Source organism: Xylocopa sonorina, chromosome 9 (assembly GCF_050948175.1).
Source record: "Xylocopa sonorina isolate GNS202 chromosome 9, iyXylSono1_principal, whole genome shotgun sequence".
NCBI classification, from domain to species: domain Eukaryota; kingdom Metazoa; phylum Arthropoda; class Insecta; order Hymenoptera; family Apidae; genus Xylocopa; species Xylocopa sonorina.
Genome location: NC_135201.1, coordinates 6,782,131 through 6,810,005, shown reverse-complemented (window position 1 = coordinate 6,810,005; position 27,875 = coordinate 6,782,131). Strand labels below are relative to the sequence as shown.

General features: G+C 46.3%; 1 protein-coding gene across 2 annotated transcripts in view; it reads left to right on the top strand.

Annotated features, from left to right (window-relative positions):
• Positions 1-23,702, top strand: part of LOC143427313 (uncharacterized) — a 194,791-nt gene extending 171,089 nt beyond the window's left edge. For both annotated transcript variants that reach the window (XM_076901342.1, XM_076901341.1), the window contains exons 8-12: positions 60-300; positions 16,876-17,021; positions 18,482-18,754; positions 22,914-23,117; positions 23,424-23,702. In XM_076901342.1, coding sequence (XP_076757457.1) covers positions 60-300; positions 16,876-17,021; positions 18,482-18,754; positions 22,914-23,117; positions 23,424-23,533 — 974 coding nt within the window. In that variant the 3' untranslated portion in view covers positions 23,534-23,702. The remainder of the gene's footprint in view (positions 1-59; positions 301-16,875; positions 17,022-18,481; positions 18,755-22,913; positions 23,118-23,423) is intronic.
• The last annotated feature ends 4,173 nt before the right edge of the window (positions 23,703-27,875 follow it).

The following is a 27,875-nucleotide window of genomic DNA, read 5'->3' as shown; positions in this document are numbered from 1 at the left end:
TTTCGAGAATATTAAAATGTATATTTAATGAAATACTCTTTCTCTTGTTTCTTTCGCAGAAAGTTCACCGTATCGTTGCACGTATCCATCGTGGGTGGTGGACAATAAATTGTGGGTGGCCTTGGACCCGATAGCGTCTCGGCTGCTGACGTGGCCTTACAACCTGACGCTCCTCGATCGAAAAGAGACTCGACTCGCCTGCCACTCCGTGGTGCCTATTAACGACCGCCATTACCATCATCCGTTGAATCCTGACAGAGAGAACCAGGTGCAGTACGTCGCGAAGGCTACCCTTGACTGGTGAGTGTTCTCTCATTCTATCGTCAGAACCTAAAAGAATCCTTCGATGATTCAAAGGCCACTCGAATCAGTATGTACAGCGTAACCATTTGACGAAGATACTCTTAAATCGTCGTCGTTCCATCCATTCGAGCGAGAAAGCAACAGAGAAGCGTCAGACGTGTAATTACGACGGTATGCCGCGATATAATCCTTTCATCGCACACCGAAGACACTCGTGCGCGCATAAATAAACAGCTCGCGCCGGATTAAACAGAGATCCTCCGGTTCGGCTGCAACACGCGTCGGAATGTCAATATATGTGGCCTCCGCTCGGTGAAGCGCTCGCGCACCAGGCGTGCGCGTGTAACGTATCGCTTTTAATCGCCCGCTCGCTTGTCTAACGGCGTTACTCTCGACGGCCATCAATAACTTCCGTCGAAACGAGTGCAACGGAACATTGAATCCTCCTACTCCTTAATTGCACTTTCGTTTCATTGAAACAGTTAACATCGCGGTCGAAACAGATAGTCGTACTTGGTTCCCGTCCCCGCGACCATGTCGGCCACGGTTGCAGCGAGTAGCAAGGGTACGTGCATGGTCAGACATTGCTGGGATCGACGATTAGTTTCACCTCTTTCATTCTCCTTTCGCTTCGCGGTGAAAGACTTAATATTGTGGGAATTCCTCGAGCTAACTGAAGCTACCCTTGCAACTGAAACTACCCCTGTGAAACAATTCTATTGTAAATTGATATTAATGTTCGCTAACGGCGTGAGGAATTCAATTTTCCTGAAACATAAGAGTCTTGTTGTTTGGATAGAGTTTGAAGGATCATACTCCTTTTCGAGCTACCCTTAAATCTACCAGCTGATATCACCCTTAACACCTGAGTCACGACGAAATTAGTTAGAAATCTGAAACAGTTCTATTGTAAATTGAAGTCAATGTTCGCTAATGACGTGAGGAATCAAATTTTTTCTGAAATATGAGAGTTCTGTCGTTTAAATAGAGTTTAAAGGATCATACTCCTTTACGAGCTTACCCTTAAATCTTCCAGTTGGTATCACCCCTAAGGCCTGAATCACGACGAAATTAGCCAGTAATCTGAAACAGTTCTTTCTCTCGTAATCACAGAGAACTGTATCGGCTGGTTTTCTCCCGCAGACCTAAATTCTCGCGCATTATCGGTCGAAACCCCATGGAATCAATCTCCGATCACGGCAATATCCTCCCTTTCTTGCCCTCCTCGCCGCCATCCGTCACGAAAATATGAGTTCGCGAAAGCTGCCGCGGTGGATATAAAAGAATGCCTGACGGAGGGCAGGCAGAGGGTGGAAGGAACTCTTGCATGGCGGTTCTCATAAAGTCGCGAGCTGGCGCGTAATCGCGGGTATATTAAAGCGCGAGGAGATCAGGTCCGGGAAGAATCCGCGAAATAAGAAAGGGGAGAAGCCTCTGGCTTGGGAGCCGCTCGAGCGGTGTCTGACGGTAACCAGCAGTCGTTGAACGTCTCTGTGCGTGTACACACGCATCCGTGTGTCTGTAGCGTCGTCCACCTTTTGTTTCGGGCTTATTAAATGGCGACGATCGAGAAACGAACGAGCGAACGTTCCAGGACGACGAACGCGGCGGGTGCATTGTTGTAAGTGATGTAAAATTGAATTAGACCCGGCCGTTACGACCGGCTGAGTGCACGGGAATTGATGGTAATTAGGCTGCGACTGGATTCGATCGAGTCGCACGCCGGCAAGGGGGTGGAAAGGGCTGTTGATGTGAAAAATTGAGTTCCGCCTGGAAGCTGAAGTGTTCCGCGCGCGATGCTGGCTCTGCGTGAAATCGGTTTTTTGGGGCAGACAGATAGATATTTTTTTGTTTTATTTGAAACGAGCGTAGGTGTCGCTACGCGGGTATCGCTCGGAAAAATCGCAAGGTAAGAGTGTTTGAATTTTTTTTTCTACGCTCGCTGAAACTCTGTCGCGAAATCAATTTTGCGATACTTCTGTAAATTTGTACTACCGAAGTGGCGTGCAATAAATTCCTGCCATCTGTCCCGCCGCTGCGAACAGTTTTGCGTAACGCGAACGACATCATTTAATCGAACGCGGAATTAATTAAACGTCGATCGAGCTCACTTAACTCGAGAAGTAATAACAAAGGGAGGGATAGAAGGAGGAAAAAAAAGAAATGGGAAATCCCATGGACCATTAACGTGTAACGGGATAAAAAAGTTTCCTCCGCGTTTAAATTGTAAGGGAAGTTCGATGAAACTCTTCTTTGGGCATTTTTGCATGAAATTAAACATCACTTGCACCTGCATTTCTTCGCGCTGCTTTATCGCTGAAACTTTTTTAAATCCCTCCGAGTTTCGGAATTTCCCTGAGAAGTTTCAATTTAAAGAGCGCATGAATCACTTGGGTGTCCGTTTGGACGTTTGTTTGAATTTTCGGAAACTTTCATTTTTCAGAAGCCGATGCGAGACGCAACGAATGCTTCGCGAGGTGCATTTGCTTTATTTAATTACAACTCGGGTTAATCTGGTTTTTTCAAGCTATTTAAATGCCACTCCGCGGCTCTTCCAACGAAACACACCACTCTCTACAGCCCTCCATTCACTGCTACGTTCTCTATTCAACCCTACTGATCCACTTTCACTCCCCTCGTCCCGTTCGCTGCAGGATGTACGCCGATATCCAGGTACATCGGTCCTGTTCGCTATCTGTGTCTATATGGTGGCCATGATGCGTGTGGATACGTGTGGTGCAGATGGTACACTCAGGAAAAGACGAGAGAAAAGAAAATCAAAAGAAAAAAGAAGAGAGAAGAGAGAAGAGAGAAGAGAGAAGAAAGAAGAGAGAAGAGAATAGCGTATTGTGCTATCTATTTTATATCATTGTCTATTAGTTTTAAGTAAATTGTTATGTTTTTTAGTGCTGTAAGGCTTACTGTATACAATTGTAACGTTAAACATACAAAATGTTGTATTATAAGTACAAATATCGTTATAAAACGAAGCTCGATTGTAATTTATTGTATATTGTAATAATTTAGTTAAATAAATTAATTATTTAAGACGAACAAAACACGCTCTTTTCATTTACCATGAGTTCTATCCATTCCAATTCCCTTATCATTATCATAACTTAGTATAAGATAGTTAACAAAGTCCGAAAATCGGGATTTCTCAAGCAAAGTGATAATTTTTAAAATTTGAATTTCCCGCGCTTTTTTCGGATACCTCCTCGCATATCATATTCTCCTGATACAAAGTCCGAAAATTGGGTTCTCGATTGAAAAATCCCTGTAAGCTAGCAATTCCTGGAAAATGACGTCACTTCCCAGAATCGCCGAAATTCCAGGAATTCTCGATGACGTCATTTCCAAGAAATGGCACTATTCGGATACCTCCTATGACGTCATGTTCTCCTGATACATTGCCGATTTTTCGAACAAAATCTTGAAAATCCGACTTTGTAACAGGAGAACATAAGTAGTGAGGAGGTATGCGCGCCACTTCTAGGAAAATGACGTCACTTCCAAGAATCGCTAAAATTCCAGGAATTCTCGATGACGTCATTTCCAAGAAATGGCACTATTCGGATACCTCCTGTGACGTCATGTTCTCCTGATACATTGCCGATTTTTCGAACAAAATCTTGAAAATCCGACTTTGTAACAGGAGAACATAAGTAGTAAGGAGGTATGCGCGCCACTTCTAGGAAAATGACGTCACTTCCAAGAATCGCTAAAATTCCAGGAATTCTCGATGACGTCATTTCCAAGAAATGGCACTATTCGGATACCTCCTATGACGTCATGTTCTCCTGATACATTGCCGATTTTTCGAACAAAATCTTGAAAATCCGACTTTGTAACAGGAGAACATAAGTAGTGAGGAGGTATGCGCGCCACTTCTAGGAAAATGACGTCACTTCCCAGAATCGCCGAAATTCCAGGAATTCTCGATGACGTCATTTCCAAGAAGTGGCACTATTCGGATACCTCCTATGACGTCATGTTCTCCTGATACAAAGTCGGATTTTCGAGATTTTGGTCGAAAAATCGGCAATGTATCAGGAGAACATGACGTCATAGGAGGTATCCGAATAGTGCCACTTCTTGGAAATGACGTCATCGTGAATTCCTGGAATTCTGGCGATTCTGGGAAGTGACGTCATTTTCCAGGAATTGCCAGCTTACAGGGATTTTTCGATCGAGAACCCGATTTTTGGACTTTGTATCAGGAGAATATGATATGCGAGGAGGTATCCGAAAAAAAGGCGGGAAATTCAAATTTCAGAAATTGCCACTTTACTTGAGAAATCTCGATTTTCGGACTTTGTATCAGGAGAACATGATACGCAAGGAGGTATTCGTAATGCCACTTCCTGGTAAATGACGTCATTTCCAAGAACTCTCAAAATTCCAGGAAATGACGTCATTTCCTTGAATTATTTCCCTCCATTAATACAACTATATAGTTTAATTCTGTACGGGACTACTTTTACGAGTTTTTCTCGTTTAAGGATTGGGATTGGTCTTTTCAGGATAGTTGGACAGGTTATTAATGAAATAAACAATTAATTAACACTATCTAATTGTTTATTGAACATTCCTATTAACGTACAATATATGGAAGTGTTCTTACAAGCTAATTATTATAAATTATTATCGCAAACCCACTTACAGTATATCTTATGACTAAATTTTGTATGAATTTATAATAAATGTGTATCAAATAATATATTATATGTAATATCGATTAAATCATGTTTCGAAGTGCTCTTTCTTCTGGTTGGGAGGCTGATGGCCATTGCTGCAGGAATTTCTACCTCTTCTTGTCCGAGTTCTTCGTTAAATTGTATATTGTGCAGAATTGTTCACGTTTGTACGTCAGAAACGTTTCACTAACAGGCAAGGAATTAATTTCTCGCTCACTGGGATCGTATCTCCTGTGTTTCTCGTCTCAGCTAATTTATTGTTCGTTTTCCAAAGAAATCCAGCTGCTTCGCAGGCTTCTTGTTGGACCACGGCGAGTAGAGGCTGCCAGAAACCTGCATTCACAATTAAACAGCGAAATCAGACTTGAATCGAGCATAAAATTCGATAGAAACGAGCAAACTTACCAATAAGTATCGTTCGAAGTAGTACAGAAGGGCCAGCGCCTCCGAAGATTCCTGGCAACATTTATTTAACTAACATATGTATTTCAATCTTAGCAACCGCCTTAGCTAAACTCAATTTAATTCTAAAAAGCTATAAAGTAATCATAAAAACTCTCGATCTTCTACACCGTCGATAGTACGCAGCACGAGAGCAGAGTCTCGCAAGATGATATTTCAATTCCAACTAATAGAAACTCCTCTCGTATACCGATAAATCGATGTTGAACAAATATCAACCCTCAATATAGACCATTTTTTACACGGAATAGAAAATACGAACAAAACGATGACTGCTCACCAATCATCGTACCCGGTTCGATAAAGCGACATCGCTGTTCCCGGTCACGGGCCATAATGAACCAGCGATTGCCGATCAGATTATCCGCGACGAGAACTTTCCCCATTAACCGTCATCGAGCGTAGGAGTTTCACGCGATCCACGGTGTCTCAGGTGGACGTCGAAGGCTGTCGCGGGTCGGTAATTATCTCGATGTCTCGAAAACAGGGGCTATTTACCGATCGATTAAAACGTCAACTCGGCCGGTTCGTATTCGCGTCGCGAAGCCACTGAAAAATGGCTTTCCGTCACGCAACCGAGGCTTCGTCCCTCGTCCCTTCTCTATACACGTATAATAACCGTCAGGATGGATGCCAGGCGATATCCTCGCGGTAAATCATTGTAAATTCATTTTCTCCCTACCAGCGCCTCTGCGCGGGGCCTAACTCCTCGTCCGTGCCCTCGTTCGTCTCGATTCCTCGAGTCCTCTCCAGCCGGAGGATTTATCGATCACTCGCGTCACACGATGTGGCACGTCGGTCGATTTTTCCGAACCGTGGCCCCGGGTAATTTATGCAAAACGCTCGACGATAATGGAGATCACGTCCCGCTTCATCGTTCCACCACGGCCAGCTGTATTTAGCTGTTCCTCTTTTGACAACTTGGACACGCCTCGTCGACTTTTAATCCTCCGCCACGGGACAGAGCGAAGGGTGGCGCGGTTAAGAGGCTCACGGAATTTTAGCTGGACTCTCTGGCGACGCCTCTGACAGGTTCCTCGCGAGAACTCGAATAATTACCAACACTGATCGCGAAAGATCGAGTGGTTCTTCTCGAGACTTAGATGACCATGTCTGGGATCGATCGATCGATTAACGCGTCGCGAGTTCGATTCAGACTTTCCTCTCGAGTCGAGAGAGTGAACGCGTTTTCATCCCCCATTTTTCTCAAAGCCGCGGGAAGAATCGAGGGCCGCGTGTAACTCGAACGATTAACCCTCGCGTAACCCGCGCGCAATTGTTATCGTCGACGAGTCTCGTCGTGGACGCGGATGCGGACGGTGTACTGCGCGTTGATAAATATACGGACGGCCATTGTGTCGGGCTGCCACAATCGATATTCAACCGAGCGCCCCTTCCTCCGCGATATTTATGATCGTTGCACCCTGTCTCGAACAGAATAGCATTCCTTCGCAACGCCGCGCACAAAGGAGCTTCGTTTCTATGGCCACCGAATCTCGTCGCGACTTTGCGAACGCTCGACAACACCGCGTTGGTACCGCTCGCTACCCTCCACCCGTGAACACTGCGTCCCTTATTAATCCACTTGGTTCGAAAGAATTCTCGATGGACTACAGGCACGGAAAACTCTTCACGAATGAATCAGAGAGATGTTTCAAGGGAATTCCATCTCCGCTTCTCTAAAAAAATCCGAATTTTACATCTGAATGAGAATTCCAAGTTCGCGATTACAAAGTCCCACGATTAATCTCGCGAACAATTTCCACCCCATAAATCCTGAACCACCCCCCCAAGCAGCGCCAACGAAATGCTTCTGGAGACTGGGAGGCAAAGAATCGAATCGAGGACCAGCGTTTATTACCAGCAGTATAATCGGGAATTAAGAAACTCCTCGGGTGTCGAGAAGGTAGTGAATTGGAAGCAGTAGGACCAGCCTGTATAAATATTCCTGGGGCGAGGTATCGATATGGTCGATCGGGAACGCGAGGACTCCGGTGGCCCCTCTGGCTGGTGCAACAGGAGGGAAACGCGCCCTTATCGGCGAGAAATGTTCTTATCGTGGCTGTATATCGAGCCGTGGAGCACCGTGCGCCGCATAAAACCTTCGTTCGATTCAACGGGGCCGCGAAACGGGAATCTATTTCTTCGAGAGGCCGCTTTCGACGTTGTTACGTCTACCAAGCTGACATCCGGCCCCGCTTTCTGTCCCAGATAACCCCAGAGAAACGTGTTGTTTCACTCGTAAATGTCGTCACCCGCGTGCAGAGGATTTTTCCCTTCCTCGTCCGAGTCAAAAATTATTTTTTACCCTCGAGACAGAAGCAGGGGATGAACGCGAGAGACGTTCTCTGGAACTGTCTCTGGTAACGTTGCTCTAAGCGAACGAGAGGCAACGGGACACGGTTATTTCTTGAAAGAGCGAATCGTCAAAAGTGATTTTCCGGCGGGGACAATCGCTGACAATAAAAATGGCGGGTGGGATAAAGGGGGAGAACGCGGTCGACGGGTAAACAGATAATCGTGGACTTCTTTCGAATGCTTTTACGATCCCAATATATTTTACGTCATCGTCTAGAGGGAGGCAACGGCTGATTCCGCACAATGGGAAGCGCGGCTGGCACCCTTCGTCCCTCCCGCGGCGCTCGCACCCCTTTCAGCAGCGTCCTCGCCGCGTCGGAGGGCTATTAAGGTCGCGTACACAGAATAATAAAAAGGAACAGCGGCCGGAAAGCGGCGGAAACCGCGATAATAAATCCCTTTGAGAAATTTGCAATCGTGGCGGAGTTGCTGGCAGGTAATTCATTTGTGGTAATGAAAGAATTCCGTGGAATTTGCTGGTAAAGGTGACGGAGGAACTCGCCGTGAAGAATGCGATTGTTTACGTACAATTACTCTCAATATCCTGAATATATTCCCTCCCTCGTTTCTTCCACGCGAGCCGAGGAATATATTAGCCGGTACGCGGCCCCAGGGAATTCCTGGGAAAATTTCGTTCGCACAGGTATAGCGATAATTGCCAGCTCTGATTGTCAATCTACCGTTCCGGTGTTGGTCGAATTTTGAGAAACACTCTTTTTTTTCTCTCGGTTAATTGAAAGCTCTGCCCATTGTCGTTCCTTTTTTTCTCGAAAATGGCTTCGAAATTACTTTTTCCCCCCCCGCAAAAATTCGTTGCCTCCCTCCCCATCGGTTTTCGAGCGCGCTCGGACGTTTCCCGGTTTCCGAAAGCTTTTCAAACGAAGTTTTCTCTGCCCCGTGCTCGTTTTCCGTGCCGCGTCGCGGCTTTGCACGGGCGGAAACATATTTTCGACCAAACAAAATGCATTAAAGAACGCGATCGATGCGAGAGAAAGCGGAGGTCGTATGGGTAATCGATGGGGCGCCGCGATCCGCCTCGCGTCCCCTTTCTCGAGCGTAATCAAACCCTCGTAAATCGATCATTCGCAGGAGTCCGCCGTTGATTCCGTCATTCTCTAACGCTCGTCTCGGGCGCGGCGCGCGACAGTGTCGCCAACCGTGCATTATCCAACCCCGTATCGCCGCGGCGCACCGCGAAAAAACATCTTCGCTCGCGGACGAATTCATAAATCGATGAACGCCAACGGCAGAAGCCGGATACTTCGAACGCGAGGCTACAAAGCCGCCGGATAACACAGCGGCGCAGTGAAAGAACGAACAAAAAAAAAAAGAAAGAAGAGAAGAGAGAAAGAAGAAGAGAGCGACGAGAAACGAACGAGACGAAAAAAAAAGAAAATACCAGATTCCCCTAGTATACCGTGAAACAAAGTGAAACGAGAAAATCGTGGCAACTTGCTGGAGGCTCGCGTGATTGCACCAGACACATGCTCGATTATGCTTACGAGAGGAGGAAAGGGAATAAAAAACAGGAAGGAACAACCTAACAACGTATACGTGCACGTATGCGCGCGCGCATTTAATTTCGTAGACGTATCCGGTGGATGGAGAGCGCTATTTACAGGCGAACAGACTCGTAAATGGTTACCTGGTCCTCGTTTTTAATCGAACAGATCGGGCTGAGATGCATAAAAACAAGCTTTGATCGGGAACGTTTGAAACTGTCGGCGTTAGGGACGCGAGTGCGCGCGAGCGTGCGAGCCAACGGTATGAAAAAAAAAAAGAAGGAGAAGGAAAAAAAGAAAGCGAAAAACACGGCTGGTTATTAGATCGCGACTATCACTCGCGTGGCCCTTTTATTGCGCCGGGCTGACTCAAAGAACGCTTTTGACCGAGTCAGGGAACCGCTCGTTCGCGCAGTTAACGATGATTGGCCGGCGAAAAAAGCCCGCTGCGCTCGCGCGGAACGGTTTTTGTTCATGTAAATAGATTCCCCGGGCAAAAATGAGGCGATCTCGATTAGAGCGCTTCACCCGGAAGAGCGCTAGTTTCACGGATAAACGCGATCGAAGGGAAACAGTAGGCAGGGCGAATTCGCGAGCACGCCAGAGGCAATCGTTGGCCAGACTGTTTTGGACGAGACGCGTCCGTCTGACACGCGCTACCTCTTTTTTTTCTCTTTTTTTTTTGCTGCTGCAGCCACCTTTTTCGTTGCGAGGATATGAGCTCGCTTTTGACGGGGAATTGACGTTGCAAAACGCACGGACGGTTATTCTGTTCCGCGTCTGGTAACTTATTTCTAACGAGCTGGCGTACAATCGTTCCTAGGGATATTGTTTGCCCCTGTTTTAGATTGGACTAGGATACGGAATGTAACTAGAGGGAAACTGGCGCTGGTGAGAAGATAAAAGTAACTAGATGGAATGAAATTTCATGGTAAAGACGCGAATTAGCTCAGAGGCTGTTGTTGGAACGTTGAATGGACGCAGGATTAAGTTATTTTGCTTTCTAGTAGGTTTTCGTCTTCGATACCAGACGCGTGCTGTCGTTGGCCCGCTTGATTTTCACTCCGACGAACAGCCTTTCATCTCTGTTCCCATTTTAATTCATTGTTCCGTCTTGCATCGGTCCAACGAGCAACTGTATGGATACGCGCACACAGGGTATATAACTTTATTACTCGCTCTCAGCGGGAACCGAGGAAAAGGCGCGGAGACATTCTGATTCGATCGATATATCGTATTTCGATACGCGTGTTCAATCTTCGAGTGGAAGACACATCAGAGACGGCCGCCATTGTCGTTCGTTTTTTCGTCATCTCGCGATTCTTATTCCAGTCAACCCTGCAGCACGAAATTCGCGAAAATTCTTCGACAAATCGAAATAACAGATACGTCTCTCATCTCTGATATTAAATACCGGTCTCGAAACGAACTTGTACCATCTCGTTTGCCGAAAAATCATTTCGAGTGTCAAATGTTTCTCGATAACCAGGCATTCTCCATTTTTCGCCGTGGTATTTTCTCCGTTTTAATACTCGCGATATATCGGCTTTTATTTTACAATTCTCTGCTTTATAGCTTTTTACCCGTGTTCTTCCAATTTTTTTCCCCCTTTTTTTTTTTTATTCCCGTCCCCCCATTTTTTCGCAGGTGTTGTTGTTGCCCCTCCGCGTATTGTATGTGCTCTGTATTTATTTTTCGACGCGGTGTGCTTTTCAATATTTCCGTAGAGCCGACTCCTCTGTGTTTTTCATTTTAGCAGCCGCTGTTTTTCAATATTTCCTTGCTATCGCCATTTCCACGGCGAGCTCTTTCCGCGAGCCCCCGTTTCCGCGATATTTCCCACCTTGGCCTTCCCCCGTTTCGCGTTATCAGAATTAAGGAAACCGGATAATGGCGGCAGAGCCTCCATTAGGTGGTAGCCGTACATTGCGATGTACCAGCCGATTTAAAGAATACGCGGGAATAAACATATCTCACAATTTCCTGTCGGTACCGCGGCTTAGCTCCCGCGTTCTCTCTCGACGTTGGCCCCCTCGTTTTTTCATCAATTCTTGTTCGAGCAAGAAAATTTATAACGCGCCTAATTTCACATCGACGGCCCTTGTAACCGGAGAAAATATTATAATCCAGGTCTATTTCAACGGGTCCGTACGTACATCGAACGTTTCCGCTCCCACGGCGAAATTCTATACGACCGCGGGGATGGAACATGGCCGCGCAATTATTATATTTCAAGAGGAAAGAGAATATAGAGTGGAAATTTCTAAAACGCGGCGGCCGGTGTTGATTTAAAATTTCAGGGGAACCAGAGATGTCGGATTGAATTGTTTAAAGGATCGAGATGAAATTTTTAAGTAGCGCTCACCGGGTGGGCTCGCCTGTTTTTCAGCACCTCTTTTAAAATCAACAAACACTACACAACCAGCTCGTGCTCCGCGTAGCCCCGCCGCTCGCCTCGGGCAAACGGAGATTTATGAATTATGAACTCATCTGGAAATATCTGCAAATGAATTCCCCGTTTAAATAAAGAATACAGCATAGATCCCACGTGAATCGAAAGAGACCCTGCTCCGCTGGAATGCCTCTCTATCAGTTGGATCCGAACTCGAACCAAATTCGTGTTACATCACCATCGCCCCGAATCGCAACTCATTAACACGGTCCAACCCCTGACACACGCGAAATTCCAATTTTCCGATAAATATACCCGCTGTATTTCTGAGCCTCGCAGCTGGCCAGACTCACGAGCCAACTCAAACACACCCCCGTGTTGACACTCGCTCAGTGGCCAGCCTGGAGGTTCGAAAAAAAAAAAAAAATGGAGGGTTTCACTGAGCCACGCGGTCCTCGGAAGAGGTAACCACCCTCGAAATTCACCGAGGAACATTCCAGTCACGTAGCTGCCCGGTAATATACGAAGGACGCGTCCACCCTGCGCCACCAGGATGAGGTTAAGGAGCGAACGTATGCCGGAGATGGGGGGTGGCGGACGTAGGGGCGAACGGGGTAAACAAGCGTGTCTCTTCCTGTCGACGGAGATCGACTTGACTGGAAGTTGGACGTTCCGCCGGCCAATCGGCCGGAAAATTGCTCGTTGACCAGGGATCTGTTCACCGGAAGCGACTCACCCCGCCACGGTGTTCCTGCGAAAATCATCGTCAAATGCGGCGTTCCATACCGCTGAGCATGCTGGTTCTCTGGTCCATTCGCGACGGGGAGAGGGTTTCAAGGTTTTCCCGCGAGGTTCTCAGACTTGGGGGTTGGATCGCGGAGTCTTTTGAAACAACTCGTGGACACACTTGTTGCATTTTTTGGACAGTCCGCGGAAGCAGTAGTTTCGGTTCGTCGTTGTGTAGTTCGAAGAAGGAACGAAGGAACCGTTGTCGGCGGGTGGCGAGACGCATCTCGAATCGATCTGCAGCCTTTATATATTGTAATTTCATATTCTTTTATTTCGCGAGACCGTAGTGCCCCACGGCCATGTTTCTCTTTCGACAAGCGGGGCCGCCATAAATTCCCGTTTAAGCGCGGGAAAATATCGCCGGGCACGCGGCTTGTTAAATCACGAGGACGCTCCGCTAGCGGGCGACGCGATGCATTTTCAGGGCAGACTCAGAAACTAATTGTAAGTAGCGAAATAAATCTCGCCGTGGGATGGCTCGGGCAAAAACTCGCCCCGCGAGGGAATAATGATAACAAACAACGGCCGCGGGAAAGAAGATTAGAGGGGCCGGAGGCGCGTAAATATGCCCCGGGGAGATTTATGAAAAATAATATCGGCTGGCGATCAGCTGCGGCCGATATAATCACTCGAAAGACCGTTTCGAACGGCGTTCTAATAATTCCGTTAATCGTGATTCACTGCTACTGATTCGCTTATCTTATTTCTAATCCATCAATTATACATACAAGTGTTAAGTCCACCAATGTTTATAAACTTCGAATAACTTTTGTTTCTGTTACTCGTAATTTACGTGGTATAGAATCGTCATCTATTCGAGTGATTTTCATCCGCGTCGTCAGGAAACCTCCACCGAAAATCCCTCGAAATAGAACCGCGATCGGTAGTCCAGGAATCCAGCAAGAGCCGCGTCTGCTCGATTCTCACTTATCTTCGCCGGTTTTCCCTGTCCCGGACTCGTTTCATTCGATGCGCCTCCGCAGATCGAGGGTGGCGATCAGCGAGAGCCTGTGGCTGCGGCTGCCGCCGTAACATCCGCCGGATATCGCGTGCGCCACGCTCCACAGAGCACGTTCTCTGATGCGTCTTCGTCACGGACGATAGTTAACCGTGGCCAGAAGAAGCGCATCCGCGGGGTTAGTGGCGCGAGATTCGAGGGAATGAGGTGAAGCTAGGCTATCGGTGGGTAGGGTGAGATAAAAAGAGTGCGGTGGGCGCTGGTAAATGGTTTCAGCAGCGATGGTTAAGCGTGGAGTTTTCATGGTGCTCTATCCTGTTGAGCCAGCGAATATCTTGACGGTGGCTGACGTGGTGGACGTTGCATGTTTATAAAAAAAAAGTTTCGAATTCCTCGAAGAGAGTAAAGTTTCGAGGTGCATCCTTCTAGAAAATAAACCAAAGAACTGGCCAAAAGAACGGACAGCAAACTCTCTTCCTAAAGGAGAACGTTTAAAAAACGATAGCGCAGAAGAAAATCTGAAGGCAAAGAAAAGAGATTCGAAACTATCAAGAATTGAAAAAAGAGTTCGAAGGATCGTGGAAGATGGGATAGGGGAACATCTGGAGGAGATACGACAACGCTGAAGGAGGAGTCGGACGGAAAGATGGTTGTAAGAGGGTGGCGCACCCTCAGGTGGAAAGGGTGCACGTCAAATTGGCCGCATAAGCGTGCTCCTTTCATTGAATCGTCTAACGACCGGACATAAATTAGATTGGAAACTGGAGAACGCCACGGGGAACGAGTCACCGCCGATTTTCTGCATCTGGTAACCTCCTTAGGGTCTGCGGAACGAGGACAATATGTGACTGCGGGAATTTTATTTCACTTTTGGCTGACGTTTTTCGATTCAATTGGCCAACTTGTTTTAGTGCCCTCCTTGCGGGGCATCTACGAGAGATTTAGGCGAATCATTTTTGAGTAACGCTCGAAATTGTCTCGCGAGTGGACTTTTTTGTGGCACTCATTTACTTCTTAATGCATGCCAATGCGATGACGAACACTTGTCGCGTTAATTCCGGAATTTAACGACAGTTTAAAGTAGAGGGGAAGATTATTTGGCAGAAGCTTGTTCTTTCCCTGAATTTTTTAATTCGCCGCAGCCTCGATTACTAGGGCGAATAGGAAATGAAGTCAGTAGAGAAGTTTGTGACTTGTAATTTCCGGAGGACGAAACTTCGTTGTTAACTCGAGGTCGTCGAAATAACCGAGTTAATTAATTAAACCTACGCATTATTAACTACCACGTTTGTGGTTCCTCGAAAAATCTTGTTACAAAAAATTTCCTCCCTCATTGTCGCGTGAAATTAATTTCAAATTCTCTCTAGAGTAGACCAGAGATAACTTATCCAAACTAAACGTTAATCGTTCTTCTCTTTCGATCGAACGTAACCACAGAATCGACGCGGAATCACTGATACCAACATGGCCGCCAAATGATTTCCCGGCCCTTTAAAATCGAACGAGACCTTCCTTTAAGCGTCGAAGATCCCAAAGGACGAAAAGTGCAGCGCGGCGTAGCGAAAAGGTGGCGAGAATGGGATTATACCCAGTTACATTTGTGCTCGCTCGTCGAGGAGAGGCTTGAAAATGTACACAAGCCCGTAAGAAGCTGCCATTGCACTCCGGGGAGCGGTAACGCCGTTCGAGACTTGCCAGGATACTCTCTGGAAATGCGGAATGTAAATGGCCGCCGTGGCAACTCGATTAATTAAATTGCTACCCCACCCAGTCTTCCGCGTTCACGCTTTGTCCGTGCGAAGCCGTTCAAAAATCGACTTTTATATAACATCCAGCCGCCAGCCTCGAGCAGAGAGCCCAATCTAAAGGAACACCCCGTTAATACAATAAACAAGCCAAAGTTATGCTCGTTAGTTTCCATGAAACAGCCAATCTCTCTCGCTGTGACCAACGACCGGAACTCGATAAAAGGTGAGGAGAGATTAAATGGACAGAGACAGAGGTCCGTCACGGGGATCTTGTTTTCGGCATACGCACGAAAACACCGGACGAGCCGGATCTAGCGCCATAACAATAATCCGCGGGGACGCGTCCATAAGAACGTGCGGGGGAGCTATAAACCTGAAAATCCGGACGCGTTCTCGATCGCGAGTTTCACGAGCCAGCACGAACCGACCGATACGCCGCGCTTTATGTACGTTTTCATGGCGCCACCGCTCGTAAGGAAGACACAGTCACCCCCTGAACAAAGAGTGCCCGACGCCCTCTCCTTCGCCGCTGCAACAAAGTGAACGCGTTTGATGAAGCTTTCGAATAAAGCAACTGAGGGCGCGGTAGAAGGGGTGCTGCTCGAAAGTTATGGGGTCGAAGTGGCTCGAGCGTCGACTGTTTTTAGGGAAATTAATAGAGCTATCTATCCTGAACCGAGGGAGTATCGTTGGTTAAGAAAGGGGTGGTCCTTGGTATCGCAGGTGTTCTTTCAGTCCGTCTAAACTGTATCGTTCTGTAGAGAGTAGAATTTGTACGATGCGTTCGTTGAATTTGAATAATAAATAGGAAGAGGTGGAAGAGGGGATGAGTTGGTCCACGGACGAACACCCGTTGTCCTCCGTTGTGAACTGGCTCCGCTGGAGATTCCTCAGCTTCGTCGTAAAGAGGAGGGGGCGGGCGTGTCGTAAAGGGATTACGTTTAAAGTTAACGCGGCACCGTTAAGAAACGTCCTGATAAAATAAAATCTTAATCCTGGCCCGACCACCGAAGCGACCGGAGATTTAAGGTCCTTTACCCTTGTTTTCCACCCCTATTCGGGCCGACATCCAACCCCCGTCCGATTCTTTCCTTTTTCCAGCCCCTCTCCTCACACCGCCTCCGTTAGCCGCCTCCTTCGTCGACCGCCGGCAGCTTTTACGGCTTACTGGCTCGATTATTAGACGTGTCTCGTTTCCATGAAACTGCCCCTAGTTCGCGTGGCGCAGGGTTGCGTTTACTTATCATTTTATTGCGGCGATTCCGCGCGTCGCGTTCGAAGTGAAGTCTTCCGGTGCCTCTCCGTTTGCATTTCCCTTTGCAACTGTTTTTACTGTTCGAGCAAACGACGCTACGAAGCTAACCGGTTTCTGTAAATTGTAAATATATTTGGGATCAGAGATTGGTGTGTAAAACGAGCGGCTTATCTTTTAATTGAAATCGTGAATCTTCTGTGATTACCCTAAAATCTAACTGGGTCAGAGGAAAATTTTCACTGAATTATGCTATTAGTATAAAGTAAGAAAGAGTAATGTAGGGCAATACGTAATGCAAATTGATGTACGTACTTTTAGAGATTTATATACGTTCTCGAATGTTCCTTTGTAGATTTAAGTTGTCGTTGCCAGCGATGCGTTGATATCAGAAATTTGTCTGTTCTTTCTCAGCTCCAATGGCTACGTGTGCCTGATGTTCCACAGAAGGGACAGCCATATAATAGAGATGCAGGTGTCAGAATGGAGCCAACAGCCTGACGACGTGTGCAACTCGAGTATGTTCAACTCTCACTCGACGCCATACACGACGTTCATTAGTAAGTCAATTACGATCATTTATTAACGGCCAGCCACGCGAACGTCTACCGGTATTCGACGCGTTACTCGACGTCATTTCCGGCGTACTTTCGCCGATAGAACTCGGAACAGAAATTCCTCGGTCCCTCGATTTTTCTACGCGGTGGACTGGCGAACTTTCGTTTCTTGAGTGTTCAAGAATTATTTCTTCGAGGGAAGCAGCTCGTTGAATCGCTTCTTTTTCTCTGCCACTTGTCACAAGAAACGCGCGCGAGTAATTAAATGCAGACCGCGTTCTTCCCTCGCAGATTAAAGTTACGTTCGCTTGTTTACCGCGAGAGCCTCAATTCCCCTAATTGACGGATCAAACACGATATTAATTGCCCGGGTGACCCCGCGCGTGAAAAAAGAACGCGTTGCTCACGGTCGCAGTTTCTCGTTTCGCTGAGCTTCGAAAATAAAACGCCGACCCGGCGAGAATTAAAAGTGATATTTCACTGTCGAAAGTCGCCGGAGAAAAAATAATAATAATAAACCAAAGAAAATAAAGGAGGACAAATAGAATGTAGCGCGAGGTCGGGGGTGAGACGAGGCGGCGGGACAAAGGGAACTGGAAAGGATATAAAATATGACAGCGAGCAGGGGAAGATAGCGGCCATTCCCAGTGGAGCACTTTTCAAACACGATGAAATTATTTCGCGAGAATTCCTCTCTCGCCCATATCCTTTACACGTGTATCGATAAATAACATCTTAACAATAGCTGGCCGCGATAAACGACCCTCCCTTCGACGCGCATTGGTTACGATTACACGAAATTCCTGCCGCGATATTTATTTAAATATTAACCGGAAAAATGATCGAAGAAAGTGCATCGAAAACGAAGAGAAAGAAACGGAATGTTTGGTCCGTAAAATTCCTGCTAATTCGCCTTTTTCTTCTCGTCAAAGCGAAATTTCAGATCCGCGAATCTCGCTCGTCTGAAAAAGGGAAAGAACACGGGGATCGTTTTTAATTCCACAAAGTGGCCCCGAGGAACGGAGGGAATCGCGAACAGGCGTGCTTGTAGCACGGAGTTGCGCGATGCTAGTCGCTTTTGTAATCTGAATCCGTGAAACCGGAAGCGGAGGCGGCCGAATGCCTCTTCGAAAAGTGATTTCCCATCCGCCGTCCGTAGAATACCTCGAAATCAATTGCCCACCCAGCCCTCCTCCAGCGATCGAATTTGTGTTTCTGGCGTGTTTCGATCTTATCGAATCCCTCGAATCACTGCATGATCCTTGCAATCAACACCAAACCATATTCCCTCACTTTCTATCGCTACCAAAAAATAATATAACTTCCAAATATGGAATACCCCTCCAATTTCTTAGAAAACAGAGTACACCTTAACACAACGCTATATTAAATTTAAACAGAGCTACCAAAATGTGGACGAACCTCGACACCCCGCGACTACAAACCTGATTTCGCTTTTTCAGCATCAGACCCCATCACCAGACAGTGTCCCAACCTTGGTCGCTACGAGATCGTGTCCGTATTGCACTCGCAGAACGGCGACAGCGACGAGGACATGCTGGCCGTGGAGGGTGAGCAAAACATGGCGAACGCCGCGGAGGTGCAAGACGTCAGGGTCACGCCAACACCCTATCCAGGCCGGTGTCGTTATGGGAGCGTTCGTCAGCTGGATATCGGATGCAAGACACCGGATCGTATGGAGTTCGCCACATCGTGCAGCGACGAGACGCCGTCGGGTAAGTTTCTCCTGGTAATTTCTTCTACCATCCTGGGAGCCCTGTCACCTGGGAAATGACAGAGATTGGTTGGATCCCAGTTCGATGAACGGTTGATCGTCCCCTGGTTCGTTTCGCTATGGTAATATAGGTTAGGTTCTCCACGCTCGACTTGGCTCGCTTTTTGCATCGAACTATTTCAAACTTCCGGATTCGTTCTCCGTTTGGTTGATAAAGAGAGAGGATAAGAAGATAAACGTAACGAGTAATCACGAGTTCCGCCGTTCGTTTAACGATCTTCGTTCCTTGGGCGACGTTCCCCGCCGCGTATTTCCCTTGCAAAATAAGGGAGGAGGGGGTGGGCGACATAAAAATTCCCGGCGTCCAACGAGATGACAAGGGCCAGGAAAGTGTCTGAGAACATTGATGGCTTTCGAACATGGCTTCTGACGTCTCTCAGACGCGAATCGTCAAGTTCGTTGTACTGGCACGCTCGAGGGGTGGCGACCCTCTTCAATTCCGTAAAACGTCGTGAAATAACTGCTTTAGTTCCTCGGAACCTTTCAGCGTGAGGGTACCTCGTACGCGAGTTCTAAACATATTTCCATACCATCAAGTTTTTCGAATAAAATCAAAACAGTTCGATCCTCCAAGTGTTTCGAACACAGAAATTAACCACCATCGAATTCCTTGCCTCGTACGATCCTATTTTACTTTTAAAGTGTAGTCTAAATATATACACGAGTTCTAAACATATTTCCATACCATCAAGTTTTTCGAATAAAATCAAAACAGTTCGATCCTCCAAGTGTTTCGAACGCAGATATTAACCACCATCGAATTCTTTGTCGCCTACGATCTTATTTTACTTTTAGAGTCTAGTGTAAATATATCGAGTATTCGAAAAATGGTCGATAAGAGAATAGCGAAAATCGCCTGAGGATACCGCGAGCTACCCCTTTTCCCCAGAAGTCAACCACGGAACACCTTCCTCGAGCCCCTCGTCCCCCGGCTGTCATCCGTCTTACCTGTATCTAGTTCTCAACCCCCGTCTGAAATCGACTGCACGCCCAGGCTGCACAGCCATCGCGCGCGGGGGTCGAGTGAATCCTCGGAGGGTGGAGCAGCCCCAACAGGAACATCTTATCGGATTACCCGCACCAGGCCGAGTTATCCCCCCATCGAGGTAGAGAGAGAGAGGACGCGTCGTCGTCTCAGCTCCCCCATTTACCGCGAGCCTCTCCTCCTCTTACGCTGCCATCGTGGCCCGGGAAAGTTATCGCAAGCGGCGATAGTTAGTTTGCGGAGAGTCAGCGGCGTGACGGTTGCCGTGGCTCCACGCTTGCTTATGTGCAAACTTTGTGCCTTTATTCGGGTGTACGTGTTTATGGCGCGTGCCTGTGCGCGCGGATCCGCTCGCGACGAAAGATAGGCTGGCGAACCGGGACGCTCTTGGCCTCTGGCACGAAGTTGGCTCTCGAGCGATACGCCACGTGGATATGCGATTTTTTATGAATAGCTCTGGATGTCTGTTGATACTTGGCTCGTCGGATGACGCGGAGATCTCCACGATCAGGACGAGATTTTAAAACGTGATGTGCGTGAAGGGTCTTCCTTTTGAATCACTGCTCCAAACAGCTGATTAGTCTCCAATCAGGTAACTCGATCGGCTACTACTCCTCGATGGACACCGTTGGTTCAAATTCAACCGTGATAATTGCTCCAGATCTGATACCATCGCCTCGAATGCACTTACCATAATCTCTACGTGCCTAACAGTAAGCTTCACCATCGTCACAGGTTCATTCGTCTCAAACCCTGCAAGTGTCCCGAGACGAGCCTCCAAAAATCAATCAGAGGAAAGACACGTGGTCCCCTGTGCCAGTTATCGCGGTATTCTCGAAAAGAACGTCCAGCGCGTCATCCCTTGGGCGAGATTCTAATCCCCGCGTGGACAAATACCACTCTCGATGTGGATGTGATTAACGATCACCAGTGGAAGCCTTGGCACCAGACGTTTCGAGATGTTCTCCTAACCCGACAGCAGGAGCTAAGATCGGTGTTTGTACGAAGTCTTAATGACCAATTCGCGTTCACCCCCGCACGCGGAAGGGAGAGGCTGCAGCCAGGAACGCAATCCCCTTGTCGACAGCCGTAAGACACGAGGCTCGACCGGCTAAATCCTCGGTTATGTCAACGCTCCCCTTCCAGCTAAAATAATTCCGGATACGGAAACGTCGCTGCGACACCCGTCTCCCCCGCTGGCCTACGATCCGTCTCGTGTTTTTGTGGATTACGGGCCGCGATACGGGACTGACACGACCTCCTTTCGCTCGTGATCTTCCGCCTCTTCCGAGCAGTTTATCTCTTGCTGGAAAAATTTCATCCTTACCCGGTGGAAATTGATTTTTTTTCGCGGTTGCTTCGAGGGCGGTCGAGCTTGATTAGCTCTTTTGCCGCACGCGAGAGTTCCAAGTGTGATCAAGGACGCACTTTTTTTTTTGTCAATCTGTATTACGTAGATGTGCAGTATCGCAGAGGAATTTAGCTGATGTCGGTAGAAGAGAGCAAGTTTTTGCTTTGAAATGATTTTGGTTCAGGTTTTTCTGGTTTACTGTCGTTTCGTTTGAAGATCGAAGGGATTAAAATGCAATCGAACGAAAGATTTATCGGTGTTCGCGGATCAGAGAGGGCAAAGTCGACTGTTGTCTCCGATTTTTGTCACCTTTGAAAGCATATTTCGCTGGGAAACACGCAACAACTCCTTTCTGGCTGTGAATTTTCGTTGTATATTTCCGTTTCGAAGCCTGCGAGCTGTCGCGCGGACGCTGTAAATTCTCATCTTTCTATCTTGCAGCCTCGATAAGGTATCGGGCCGAGACAACACGCCAGATATCGACGTGTCGAAGCGATTTACGGCTTTCGTTTATTTCGTCCCCGGTTCGCGCCTTACTCGAACTCGGGGAACGTAGTCGACCTTTTCCCTCTCTAAAAGCCGACTCTCGAGAATATCCGCGCTCGAGTGCCATTTTTCAAGGATTACCCCCAAGCAGATTCACCCGCTGAAGTTAATTCGAGGTAACCTGAAACAATTTCGAATATTTTGCCCATTTGCCCCAACAGAAACGCCAATGCGTATGGTTCATTACGATTCGCATATCAATGAAGTTACTATAATTATTAGATGTAAATTGATGTGTAGCAAATTGCTTCTAAATAATTATTACCATTATCTAAATGAAATCGAATGAATTGAACCCCGGCAATTCAGACGGAAACTCTGTCACCGTTTTAATTTACATTCGTAGAAAGGCGGAAATAGGGAAAAATGATAGCATGTCCGTTTGATATTATGGTGTACACAATACCATTTCTCACGACAGAGCATCGGCAGAATATGGGCGAGTTGAGTGGCGTAGAAATTTAATAATCGAAGGAATTCTAATTGCGCATAGTTGATTATAATTGAACGTTCTCAGGCCGGGTCGTCAAGGATAATTTAATTCTCATTCACGAACGTTAACCCGGCTTCCTTCTTTTACGGGTGCCTCGTTTCAATTGCTCCCATTTTTACGTTCCCCTTCATCCTTTCCCCCGGCGCGCCCCCCGCCGCCATTCTCGTGAGTTAGCTCTGTAACTCGGTCGTGAAACGGCCCTTAAAGTGAATGAAATCGAACACTTAAAAATCGTTGCATGGATGATTACCCATTCAGTACTTTCGTCGGAACGATAAACGTTCCACCGTCGGTTGCTACGTGAATTTTCCATCCCTCTCGCCCCTTAGCCACCCCCGTCCGCCACTCGAAACGAATAAACTACACGGAAATCGTGCCTTTATACTTCGATTCTCGATAATGAGGTCACATTACCTGCTGGCATAATATTTCCATGCTTCCTACAGTCGTCGAACCGTTTCCTCGGGACGGTTCGGATACAATTAACCGCGCTGCGTGTTCGTTTGATAACGATACATATCCGATAACGCTGGCTTTGTGAACTGAAACCGAAGTTTTCAAGGAAAAACCCGATGAAACGTTTTTCTTTTTTGCCCTGTGGACGATCGCGAGTCACGACGCGACGCGAACCGCGGGGAAAAAGATCCAATCTTGTCGCCTCTCGCTTTCGACAATTCGATGGTCCTGGTTAAAGCGTGCCTGTAAAAAAAACGGATTGTTTCCAGAGTATTGGTGCCACGGCACTTGGATCGAGAACGACACGGCTTATTTGGTCGCGAGCACCGATGTGGGACGTTATTGTCTCGTATACAGCGCATCTGCCGCGGCGACAGGAAGTCCTGAGCTCTCGGTGACAGGCCATCTTGCTTCCTGTCCGAGGGCCGCTCATCGTCATCTAGTATCGTGGCAGGTCAACCTCACGTCGTACAGTGAGTATTGTCCGCGCTGGGGAACGGGGAACTTGCGAACTGGCTCGCTTGAAGCTTGACACAGTCGGAAGTTGGAGGTTTGGAAAACCTCCAAAATGTAGAGAAGAAGGAAACGACAAAAAAAGAAAAAATAGAGAATTGAATAATTGGAGAAATTGTAAGTCGAGTATTTGGAAAGTCGAGGGCGGGTAAATTGAGAAATTGAGAAATTGAGAAACGGTAAATGGAAGATTGGGCAAGTTTCAAGCGCCAGAGAATTCTGTCATCGTCTGAGCTTCTCTTCACGATCCACCTTCACTTTTTCAGCGCAATGCGGCGACATCTCTCTGGCCACATCGTGGACCTTCCGGATCTCCGCCTCGGTGTACATCTTGGCTGTTCTCGGCACTCTGCTCGGCAGGTACATCGCGAGGTGATACCACTGAGTAAAGAAGCCAGGCCCCGAGACGGCCGTGTAGTCCAGCTACACAAACTCGAGTCAGCGCGGCAAACTACAAACAAAAGAAGAAGTCTCTATATAAATATATAAATATGAATATATAAATGCAAATATAAATATGAATATATATATATATATATATATAAATTCAAAGTATATATATACATATATATACTAAACGGAACGGTTTGACGAATAATTCCCGAACTACAACCCAAGGAGAAAGTAACCTAATAATCAGGCGTAACAGTGCGTAAGTGTTTTGCGAGCGCGAGTTCTGTTGAAGAAAGGACGCGACAGAAAAAACGCGAGGAGGAGTGTGTCACTGTGAAGCTCCACCTGGAGCAGCATTGACTCGACTAAGAACGTGGCGGATCTTTGGCTGAATGGATGCACATAGAACGTGTACGTGTACATAAAAATCACTTGACGAAGCTTGGTCTTCTATCGGAGCAGCCGCTTCTGGAAGAACTGTTGTCTTCTGTTAAGGGTCAGGGTGTGCACGAGCCCTTTCCAGGCGAGTATGTACCCTTTGATGAGTAGTTTGGGTGCTGGTATCTTGGGAGGTTCATGGTATTGGATAAATCATGTAGTTATGTACGTAAATCTAGTAGATGGTCGTTGAGTATCATTACGGTAATTTTCTTATCGATTTTGATTGGATGTCTGACTTACTGAGGAGATCGAGAGTGCATCTGAGTAGTATGGTTTGTGCTTGTAGATATTTTCGAAATTAAATTATTTCTTCACTTCTCGCGGATTAATATTGCTAATTAAAAAAACTTGGAAAAAAGATCGATGCGAAACTCGAGCAAAAAAAGTAAAAAGGAATAGAGAAAAATGGAAAAAAAAGACGAAATTATAAGGGTGCTGGGGCCAATACTGCGTGCGTTTTGAATGGTGATTGTAGCCCATGTGTCTGAATGGGAACAGACGACCAGAGAAACGAACGAAGAAAAGAGAAACGGAGCCAGAAAAATAAACGAGAGTGAACGAGGGAGAGAAAGAGAGAGAGAGAGAGAGAGAGAGAGAGAGAGAGAGAGAGAGAGAGAACAGAACTTATAGCACTTATTTAGGTCCGCGATGTGTCCGCCATGTTCAGAGCGGTGTCTGCCGTTCTCCAGGTCGAACGAAATGTGTATTTGCTCGGAAAAGGAGCGTTTCAGCTGTAATTATACGCGTTTTAATTAAAGTTCCGCGGCGTTGGAGTGAACACGTGAGCGAGAGAGAGAGAGAGAGAAATCGACATAGACAGAAAAGAGCAGGAGAAATTTCTGCTCGTGTGATGCGCGTGGTAACGTGTACATGTGTGCATACGAGTGTACGGGATGAAAGGGAAGAGAGAAATGAAAAAAGTGTTTCGCTGCGTCGCAAGTACCGACCGCTAAGAACGATTATTATTATTATTATTACTATAAATATCATCGTACGCGGTGAAACGAGCGTGTAAATGGACATCTCCTTTCTTCTGTGTCTTCTTTTGTGCTTTCGTTTACGTTCCGCCACCCCACAGGGCTAACACCCCCGCACGGGTGAGCCGTCCGAGGCGACGTTACCTCGTAAGGGATGTTGCTAAAAGCCACCGCGACAGTGGCAATAGCGTCGCTTGTACAAGTTACGCGACGAAAAGGAACGGAGAAGTGTTCTTCGATGACGTACATTACTGCCAAATGTTTATCCGATCGTTTCCTCGCTGTGAGACATCTGAATTCGAGTCGAGGAAAATGGGGCAGCTACGAGAAAACAGAGAACAGTCGAACGAATCGAAGGACTCGAATAATTGGTGAAATCGGAGAACTCGAAAAAATTGAATAAATTCGAAATTTCTGCGCGGCGTTTCAGAGCCACGAAGGGGTTGACAGGCGTACCCGGATACCGTTGCAAGGAAAGAACCACGACATATCGATACATCGAGATGATTCGAGCAAAGTCGGAGAGGCTATTAAATAGCGTTAGATAATCAATTGTCTTGTTAAACACCCTCACCTACCAAGTCGAGTAGACGAAATGACAGGCAGTGAGAAGGAGGGCAGAGGGGAGGCTAATTATAAAAAGTACTCGGCTGACCATTTATCGAAACGTATTAGAGGAAGGCGGAGAAATTGCAGAAATTGCGAACCTCGATAAAATGCAAATATTTTTCACTTGGAAATATTTTAATTAAGGGGATTGACGTTGATATTGAACGAACGAAGGGGACACAGCACTCGATCGCGTAAATCAGTCGATTTGCTATACATACTTGAATATATATTATAAATACGACTATAAATATTATAAATATTATATATATGATATATATATATACAAATATATATAAATACACGAGGACAATTCGATGTTGGCTATAAACTTGTACACTATTAGGTAGACAAAAAAGGGAAACCAAGTAACTGCACGTCTGAGAAGGGGATGGGGCGCGAGCAAAAGGGTTGATGGTGTCTGTAGAATCAGGATTTTTATACTGTCCGTGGTATTTCGACGCTCTTACTGTCATTGTTAGGAATAAACCTTCTTAAACGATCATGCTAACATTGTATTGCAATTTATAATATCTCTATATTATATAAATCAGTATTTAAACCTTTGCAAAGATTTTCACATGCATTTTTATAAAGTTTTGAACTCTGCTTTTGATCGTGAACACTAAACGTTGCAATATTGTCTAATTCCATGGAATTAGTTAATGTCAAAGATTTAATTTTACACTAAACCAAGACAAGTAAGCCATACTTAATCAACTCAACTTAGGCATAAGTTACCTAAGCTAAATACCGACTTGGTCCAACCTACGTCTATTTTATAATTCAAATTAAATATCAAAGCGTAACACCTCGAAAACAGTTTCTAACAACGACACAAAAGCGTCAGAGTACCATAACCGTCAAGCAATACGCAGATCGTTTTTGCTTCGTATATAAGGCGCTTAAGGAGAATCCAGTATAAAGAGAAGAGACGAACAAATCTCACCAGAGGCTAAGGGTTGTCCTGCGTCTTCAATCAGAGGAAGAAAAAAAATCAAAACGCGGTTCGTTTCGCAATTCTTATCCTCCCGATCGTCGGACGAACGCGAGACACTGTTCCAATGAACGAAGAAAGAGAGATGAGGGCACGTTACTCTGTAAATAGTAGGTTTAAAGAAAATCGCATGTATCGAAAACAGCTGTGCGAGAAAGTGAAGGCGGAAGCGAAGGGGGTTTGAAAATCGAGAGAAACAGCGACGGTAAGGAAGGGCGTAACTTTTCCTGTAAAAAGTAGAACGGAGATGGGCGAAAGACGAGGACGAGCGGAGGACTTTGGTTTTATATAGAACGCGAGAATGTAGATTCCAGGGTATTTATATATATATATATATCGAGGGTTAAATAGTTATACACACAAGAAAAATATTTAAATATAAATTATATTATATAAATATGGGAGGATATAGTATATACGTTATATATACTATGTTTCTATTGTTGTAAAGTTACTGAAAAACAAATGTCCGACGAGCGTGGATTCGTGTTTCGGGGCGAGTGCGACGCGAGATGCGCTCGCGTCTCTTTCGATGATGTAAAATAATGTTTATATCGTAAACGAGGATTCGAGTGACAGGTGTTTGCGAAGGTGCGTGGTGGGAGACCGGATCTGGATTACTTCCGCAGGTGATAGGACTAAGGATCGACGCGAATTTTAATCAGCACCCAGAGAAAACAATTAACAGATCTTCAAATCTTCTCGTACTCCGCGTTTCTTCGAATTCAGCACGCGTCGAAATCATCGTGAAATGCACCGTTCGTTGTTCCTGAAAATTCCCAACAGACAAACCTGACGGGCCTAGCAGTGCTCGAAATTAGAAAATAGTCGCACCTTGGGTCGTTTCCTATCACCAGACTTTAAATCAATTACAATCTACGAGCGCACTGTAAGTTGAAGCGATTCGTTCCCTTCCCTCGTCACACGCACTGCCTCGTAGACTGCCTGTAGAACGAAACACAACGACTACTACCGTCTCTAGTCTTAGCAATTTACTTGGTAATTTCGATTTTGTAAATTGAAGAATTGAGAACCAGCAGCCTTGGCCAACTCTCGACCGGGAGTCTGCTATGCTTAACAGCGTGCCCACTCGTGACTATAAACTACGAGAACTCAATTAAGTCTATAGTCATCAGTGGATCGATCGCATCCACTATAAACAACCCTCGAGTCGAATCTAATCGAACCAATAAATGTTCGTTCGATCTTCATTTCACCCTTTCTCATCGATTTTTCTGTTCAATCGAGAAGAGTTTCGTAAAATGTCACGAAGCCTAGTCTGCGAGTGATTAACTTGGCTG